Source organism: Liolophura sinensis, chromosome 1, assembly GCF_032854445.1.
Source record: "Liolophura sinensis isolate JHLJ2023 chromosome 1, CUHK_Ljap_v2, whole genome shotgun sequence".
NCBI classification, from domain to species: domain Eukaryota; kingdom Metazoa; phylum Mollusca; class Polyplacophora; order Chitonida; family Chitonidae; genus Liolophura; species Liolophura sinensis.
Window position 1 is genome coordinate 18,846,952 of NC_088295.1, and position 9,098 is coordinate 18,856,049.

The 9,098-nt window shown below is 39.6% G+C and overlaps 1 protein-coding gene across 1 annotated transcript; it reads right to left on the reverse strand.

The window, feature by feature from the left end:
• Positions 1-615: 615 nt before the first annotated feature.
• Positions 616-9,098, reverse strand: LOC135461306 (hydroxyacyl-coenzyme A dehydrogenase, mitochondrial-like). Its single transcript, XM_064738330.1, is given in 9 exon segments — positions 616-1,362; positions 1,599-1,715; positions 2,429-2,501; positions 2,855-2,944; positions 4,674-4,800; positions 5,081-5,236; positions 5,841-5,845; positions 6,676-6,801; positions 8,965-9,098. Coding segments are annotated over 9 exon segments (933 nt in total). The 5' UTR covers positions 9,082-9,098; the 3' UTR covers positions 616-1,240.

The window sequence follows — 9,098 nt, forward strand, 5'->3', positions numbered from 1 at the left end:
GGCCACGTGATGGCCGTCAACCACTCATCACCAAGGCCTCACAATCAGTGAGGGTGGAGAATAATGGCCACGTGATGGCCGTCAACCACTCATTATCACCAAGGCCTCACAATCAGTGAGGGTGGGGAATAATGGCCACGTGATCGCCGTCAAAGACTCATTATCACCAACGCCTCACAATCAGTGAGGGTGGGGAATAACGGCCACGTGATGGCCGTCAACCACTCATAATCAGTGAGGGTGGGGAATAATGGCCACGTGATCGCCGTCAACCACTCATTATCACCAACGCCTCACAATTAGAGAGGGTGGGGAATAATGGCCACGTGATCGCCGTCAACCACTCATTATCACCGAGGCCTCACAATCAGCGAGGGTGGGGAATAATGGCCACGTGATTATCACCAAGGCTGCACAATCAGTGAGGGTGGGGAATAACGGCCACATGATGGCCGTCAACCACTCATTATCACCAAGGCCTCACAATCAGTGAGGGTGGGGAATAATGGCCACGTGATGGCCGTCAACCACTCATTATCACCAAGGCCTCACAATCAGTGAGGGTGGGGAATAATGGCCACGTGATCGCCGTCAAAGACTCATTATCACCAACGCCTCACAATCAGTGAGGGTGGGGAATCTAAACAATCTCTATCCATGGCTGCTTCAACCCGCACCTTGTGTGCTAGTGAGGAGACGCAAGCAGTTTTAATCACTGGGCAGCCCACTCTCTTGTGTTCTATCATCAACTTCCATGTTAAATGGTCTGAAGCACCACTTTCAGGATAAAGCGACTTTAAGTTGAAATGCCTAATAAGTGATGTTAGGAAAAATCTACTAGGACAATTCTGGCACCTAAGTTTAGAAATACCCTTTATCAAGATCATAAATTTCATAGACCAAGAACGACAATCATTGCCAGTTTTTGGCCACTTGTACAAATCATTCAGTAAAACTAATTCAAGACAAACTAAACAAACAAATGTCACACACTGAAGATCAATAACAAATCCCAACATACGAAAATCATCAATTTGTGATATTTTTTCATTTATTTCCTGTGTACATGTAGTATATGCATGATTATCAAAGAATATCCTAAAGCAGACATTTCACTGCTTTAGATTTCCCTAAACAGGATTTTATACATGTATGTTGCAGTAACATTGTTATGGCACTCTGGGTCTGGAATATAAACACAGCTGATGAGGAATTACAAAGCATTAATTTACACATGTAGTTATTTCTCATATTTATAGAAGCCTTCTCCACTCTTCCTTCCAAACTTGCCTGATTCCACCAGTCTGTCCAGCAAAGGACTCGGCTCAAACAAATGGTTGTCAGGATACTTCCTGTGCCAGCCTAGAATAAATACAATCAAGTATACAGGACTTTATGGAGAGTGTTAACATTTCTTTGGGGACAAAACGTTTGTATCATTATTTTTTTCCTTGATTGTGCATTACGTTGATGAAGTTTAATGAAGGAGTAAAACTACATGTCCTTGGGAGTAACCCAAGTCTCAGATAGATGCATACATCTTAAGTTAATCATTAAATTGGAAAATCTGAAGTAAATGCATCGTCTAATAGCCTTACCATCAATTATAAATTTACAGGTATCTAAGCCAACATAGTCAGACAGTTCTATAGGTCCCATGGGGTAGCCTGCCCCTAACTTCATGGCTGTATCCACATCCCTGGCACTGGCATCACCTAAGGGTGAACAAAATAGGTACCTTTAATACTTCGTCCTTTGATGACTGGCATCACAATAGTACGCATTTATGCGTTTTTGTACTCCATATTAAAGAATATTTTTCACTTCTATGTCAAAAGTGTTTTATGGGTCAAGGACCTAGAGAAAACCACCGCCCTTCACCAAGTACCTGACAACCTTTTCTACCTCAACCCAAGTTGAACTAGTGCGTGCTGAATTTGAGCTTCCAGCATGCCAAAAGTGACTCAGAGGGCATGTACAGCCTTTGAGCTCATTGGTCAAGCGCAGTGGATAAAATAGATTACAGCTATAGTGTACTTGGTCTGAAAACAGCACATCTTCTGGATATCAGTGCTCTTTTGTAACACGCCTATATCACGGCATGGAGCAACATTATTAAGTATTGACAAAAAATACAAGCATTATACATTAAATGTCACTCATTCAAGTGAAAGTACACATGCACTCAAGTAATTTAATGCCACCAGGCTAAAGTTTAAATCAACTAATCAACCAAACAAGATGAAGCTTAAATAATTTCCTCTAATCATCAGATCACCTTTATACAGCTTCCATCAAGTAAAAGAAGTCTAAAGACAACAGAAATTTGACAACCTCTAGGTAAGTTATAAACTGACTTCAAACACCTTGGTTAAGATTATGTGGCAGGCTTATCAATCATGCTTTATGAGAACAGCAATCGACTCACCCCTGTCAACCATTCTGACAGCCTCCATCATGTATGGGACCAGAAGTCTATTCACAATGAAGCCTGGAGTGTCCTGGATGGAATAAAACTACTTGTACAGTCAAATCTCAAAAGAAATATTGGATGCCCAGCCTCACATATTTTCACAGATCATTAAGTCAATGTAAAATTTTGAAGTAAACAACCCTGAACCATTGCTCATTTTCTCAAAGAATATTCAGATAGATGAAACAGAATCACGAAAGATCACTTCAGCAAACAACATGTAATTTACTTCATCTGGAATGCCAGTTTTTGTGACTTTTTCATGGCTGAATTCTTTCTAATTTTTGCACACACTGTTGTTTTCATATGTCAAAATCTAATCTAGATCTAGCGAAGTGTGCACAAACCAATAAGATTTCTAATAAATGTAATTAAACTTACTTTACAGTTAACTGTTGCCTTGCCCAGATTTTTGCCAAACTCTAATAATGTATTAAATGTTTCTTCACTTGTTTCTTGTATCCGGATGACCTAAAATACAAATACATCAATATCAACATTTAATTTATGTGGTGCTGTATCTGCATGGAAACACTTTCCTCATATTAGATTGACATGAAAGTTTTTCAACAGACATGCATCAACAAGAAAAATGCCAATATGACACATGCCACATATAACCTGTGCAACAAAAGTTCCCCTAAAACATTGCTTGGTAAATCCCAGATATTTGTCCCAGAGCGATCAAATTTTCCACACACTATCCCACTAAAGTTAAAGAGAAAGAGAGCACCTGACTAATGTTTATGATCACTGGAAATATGTGAAGTATTTTAAACTGGCATTTAATATTTTTTTAGATTCTTTTTCAACCGAGGAAAAGTTTAGTGAAACCTTGTCTTGACACAGCTTCAGCATGTCTCCATTATCAAGGGCAAGCTGATGTAGCGTTTTACTCTAGCTCTCTAATGTCAAAGATATTTTCGGCCTAATAGTCTAAGTAGTAGCCTATGGCAGATAGAAGTTGTGGACTTCCGCGATGAAGGTCCAAGTGATAATATGGTTTTCTCGGAAACTGGACATACTGGAAGAATGTTCTTCCACTGCGTGAACTGTTTGATACACGGATACCCGTGGCCTACTACACCGAACTCCAGCAACCCTGTTTTAATAGCATAGCTGCAGATGCATGGCCGGGAAATTCCTGGATCAGGTCGTGGCCTAGGGAGGGATTGTGCTGGCCATTTTGACCCCAAGTAAGTGTTTATAATATTACAACGGGATCATACTCGTACAAATGTAAGTACCACTGAGGCATTCAACTGTTTGCTGGATTTTATGCTTCAATTTTTTAGCGGTGACTTCTAAGAAGAGAGCAACGCTGATCTAGTTATCAGCAAATTGCACCTCAGCTTGAACGCTGTGTTTCAACAGTTTTAATGTGTTTCATAAAAGAAAACACAAAAAACCTCCTTGAATGTGAGAAAGACAAGGAGCAAACCTAAATTCTTCAGCTGTATAAATGCAGAGAAAAAATTATACTGTAAGACTTCTATCTATTGTAATCATTGTCCAACGAGATGGGGTCTTCTCGTTCCCATGTATAAAGCTTCGCAATCCCTAATGAATTCTGCATTGACTCTGACATTTGTTAATTAGAAACTGCTGACTAAACACTAAAATGAACGACAAGAATGTATTTGGGGAGATGAATGGGGTTTGTGTCAAGACGGTATGCTACTCTCTGACATAACTTGTGATACCATCGCTGAATATTAAACGGCTTGTAAATCAACTGATTTTACTTCTGTGGTGGTCCGTAAATGATACACACCTGCCACACACCACTTTTGTGAAATGGCCCTTCAGCTACAAATAACTAAATCGTTATGAACGATCCCAAATAATGTCTTATGTAGTAGTTTTGTGTTATCATATGTCACTTCATGGGGTGAATGGGTAAAGGCTACATCACACCTTAAGCCACTCAACCTGATAGCAACATGTTACATGTTTGATTGGATAAAATTCTCCAGCTGCCTCCACTCACAATGCCAATTGTGCAGTATTGTCATTTTGTTCTACATGTTATTTGGTGAAATCTCATTAAAACAATAAAGTGTGATATGTTATAGAAGCTTGAGTATCCTGCTTTCAATTTAAATATGCTTTAGCCAGGTGCTGTCTTATCCTTTAACAGACATTACAAGATTTATCCTCTAGATACATTTGTGCCCCAAATAAGCAGCACCCCCGTCACCTCCAGGAGCTTCATGACAGGGACGGGGTTAAAGAAATGTAAGCCACCAAATTTGTCCTTCCTCTCCGTGGCTACTGCTATCTCACCAATAGGCAAAGACGAGGTGTTGCTGGTGAATATGGTGTGGCTGAGGAACAAAGCATAGGATATTTATTAATAACAGCAAGCTTGGCCTGTGGTAGTAAAACACTAAACAAACCATGATTATGTGTGAAAGGTTTTTTGATATTTTACGCCTTTAACATGAATTCCATTATGCTTCATCTATGCTGCACATCATTTTGAGTGATTTGAATTGCCCAGTTTTGCCAAAACAGTTTGCATATGCCAGTACATGCAAACTGTTATCGCCAACACAACACTCAAGAACAGCAAGTAGATCTGTCTACTGATATAAATCCACTCACGCAGGTGCAGCTTTGTCCAGAGAACTGAACAGTTTCCTCTTGACTTCAATATTCTCCACAATGGCCTCTATCACCAAGTCAGAGCTGGCTACAGCCTTGACAGCATCTGTGTCTGTACTCAGCCTCCCAGAGTTTCAGTTACAAACTTGTTCTGGACTGTGGGTAACAGGAAAAAGAAAGCAATTACACTGCCTTACCTTTAGAGGGTTTAGAGCCATAATCAAAAATGAGGCAACACCAGAGATTTTTGGAGAAAAAACTGACAAGTGCAAATCCTATCACCTTTTGCTATACTTTTACAACAGACCAAATAATTACCTTTCACAAAATGCAGGCTTGTTTGCGCACATTGTATCAATCAAAATCAATAATACTATAATTCTCCAACCTCTCTAAATGTTTTGCAAGGTCTTCATTCAAGCATATCTGAAGGCATTATTCTGTGTAGCTTGATAAATTTATACTTTGTGTGAAGCCGTGAAATCCAACCAATGTAGTTTTGTCTCCAAAATCAAGAAAATGAGTTTAAATTGCACTGAAAGTTGCTCTTTCATAAGCGAAAAAGTTAAGGAATTGGAGTAACAGTCCTAAAATTTATGAAGCGGGCCTCGTAACTATTTTCAATCTTTCAAGTCATTTCAACACTGTAAATAATACTGGTGTGAGTCTGATATTTACAAAAAGGCAACTATTTGATCTATTCTATTAAAAAATTATTATTTTATTAGTAAAAACGAATTTTGCCACAAATCTCCTGGACTCCCTCTGTGACATTAATAACATGGCAGTCAGGGTTTATGAGAGCTCAGAATAAACCACATCCACCCAAAGTTTCTACAGACACCCAACACAGATCAACATCAATTTTTATAAGAGAGATTTATATCTTGACTCACACTTTACTCAAATGTATTTTCATTTAATACAGTGTCACAAGTGTCCGGTTTATCGCTGGAGGAAACTGAACACAGCTAAATATTTATTAACATTATTTCAGTTTCCAAGCATGATGCCCCATCCTGTCACAGAATATGGACACAAGGCCTACAAGTACTTTTTCCTTCAGCTGATCACCATGTTGAAAAGATGCCAAGATTGCCGTCCTTGAAGCTTTTAATAGGTGTTAGCTGATATCCCAGTTCTCAGACACTGCAATATACATCTAATATCCTCCAGGTGTAAACCCCTAGCTCAAACACAGGGACCTAGATGTGAACACTCAAGCTCGTGGCCCCAACATTTATATTAATTTGATATCCTTGATCCAAAACTGAAACCTCATTTCATTTAACAACAAGAAAAATTAGAAAATCAAGCTTTTCTGGTTTTCAACCAGCAGATAGCTGGCTACAGTCATATAAGTCAAATATTCCAGAGCACCAATCAAATAAAATAATAGTATGAATGTTTTCCCTATAACATATTATATACTCGACACAATTTAAAACTGAATTCCCGAACAATGATAACTTAAAAGCAGAGAATTAAAGTGCTTCTAACACTGACACAAATCTGAAGTTGTGCAAACTACTTCACCGCGTCCACGAAATAGGAGAGCACATATATGCATGCATGTGTCCTTGGTGAATACTTGCCGAATCGTCTTCAAACTTCTTCTTTGCAACCCGCTGAAGACTCTTCTGGATATTGCCTTTCGCCTTCTCCACAATATCCTGAGACATGTCCACCATGGTTACCTCGTGGCCAGTCTGAGCTGCCACCTGAACAAAGGTAAACTTGTAGTAAATATACATGTTCTTTCATCAATACCACTTCAATTTTGGACACACATTCAAAACACATTATGACCAATGCAGGGTGGGGTTGGGGGGTGGTGGTTGGAAGTGGGGTGGGTGGATGGGGGTGGGGGGTGTTGGTGGGGGGGTGGGGGTGGACTTTCCAATGGGGTTGGGGGGGGTGGAGAGCAGCATATGTTCTGCACGCCCCCCTCCCAAACTCAATTTTCGAAAAATATACAACAGTAAATGTTCATTACTTTTTTCCCTGTTATGAATAACTGTTGTGAAAACATTTCTTTTAATTTGTTCAAATTAACCCATTAATTTTCTAGGTCAGATATTTTAACCTCGGGGAAAAAGCATCCATGTCATCACGGGATCTGAAATTTTATAATTTGCAAACTTGGGCAATGTAACTCAGCATTCAAACAGAGTGAAAACTCGCATCTATTAATTCCTCCGGAAGATCTCTTATCCTCCAGCACCCAGCAAAACTCAGTGCTGTATTCGCTCTATTTTATGGCATATTTTCAGCAAGGCGGGAATCCTTACAAACGATGTTGATGTTTAAAGAGCTACATTGGTGTCAAAACATCTGTTTCTTAAAAGCAAGGTAAACTGATAAAGACTGGGATTGTCTGAATTGCTTTCCTAAATTGTGAAAATATTGTAGTGGATTAAAACGTATATTGTACACTTCATCAGAGTATACGGAAACAAAATATTTCTGTCCCTTCCAACTTTGCCTGGTGTGACGTTACTCGCAAACACACGACGTCATCAATCGCTGATGTATATCCACAAATGACGCTGCCCTTTCAAACACTCTTGGCATCAACCCAGCATAAATGCCTTACTCAACGTCACATCGGCCTAATTAGACGTCATACAGGGAATATTATCACGTTACATCAGGAAAATGTTACGAACACAGCCGAAGATTTTGTTTTTCAAGGAATCTTCAGTTATATGGGCTAAACAGTGTTATTCATCAAACTCCTATTGAAACATAGTGTTAGGCTTACTCCGTAGGATTTCTTTCATATCACTGTAATATTTCTTAGCAATTTGTATTTTGACAAGAGAGGCACTTTAATGAAGCCAGGCCTGCATCACAAAAGAAGTAAGAATTTAAATATCGAGCATATCTAGGTTTTTATCATAATGTTGGACAGATCCTATCGAATTCCCTTCTACAATTTTGTGGACGCTTCTAACTCCACGTTCAGAGGATCTGCATTTTAGCACACAAATTTTCAACAGTTTCAAGTTAAGGGCTCCATACATCTGTTTGTATTTAACTGGTTGAAAAAGCATTTAAAACATGTCTTCGGTCGTCTGGAATCTCAGAGTTTACCGGCCTGGGCAGCCCCTAGACCCTTAAACATTGTTCACTTTATCCGCATGCACTATAAGAGTAAATATTTCACAACTCACAGTGCTTATCCAAAAACTAAATCTGTGCCAAAATGTGCAGTATAAATCTTATTTATCACAACCTTGAGGATGGATATTTTTTCCTCTTAAAACACATTCAAATGCGGGTACAGCTACATAGGGTCCAAGAGCTTCCAAGTTCTTGGCGGCCACTGGACTCTCACCTCATTGGTTGGGATAATGCCCCCCCCCCCCCACCCACCACCCCCCCCCCCCCCCCACTTTTCATTTGCTTCCTACACCCCTGTTGATGTTCATTGAGGCAGTCAATCAGCAAAGAAAACGGTGTGCATGATATCAGTAGGGTTGTTTTTGTACGTCTGTACATATTCTGGTTTATACTTGTAAAGAATAATTTGAGAAATATTGCAATGGTAAGTTCATACAAGTTAAAATTGGAATCAAGGTGAGACAACTCTGCGTAGCGGTGGTGAACATGGTACTGTGAACTTTGTACCCTAGACGTTCATGTGTAGAAGCCAGTTTTTAACTATAGAGGTAGTAGCAGATGGAGATAATATTAATATATAGGCCCTGCTTCAGGACACGAGTACGTTGCTGTAGCTAGCTCTTCTGAACGGAACAACACTCATCAGAATACTGTATTTTTAATTTAACTTAGTGCATGCCGGCAATACTATCAGTGTCCCCATGAGCACTGCCCGTAACCTGAATTGTTTTATTTTTGGCTACATCTTTTTTTAGTACCTGTGCTATACCAGCCCCCATCAATCCACTTCCAATGACAGTCAGATGTTTGACGGTGCCATTGCGAATTGCAGAAGTCTTCAACCCTCGTGTAATCACAGTGATGCCGCTCGCCATCTTCTCTGCAACTCCGC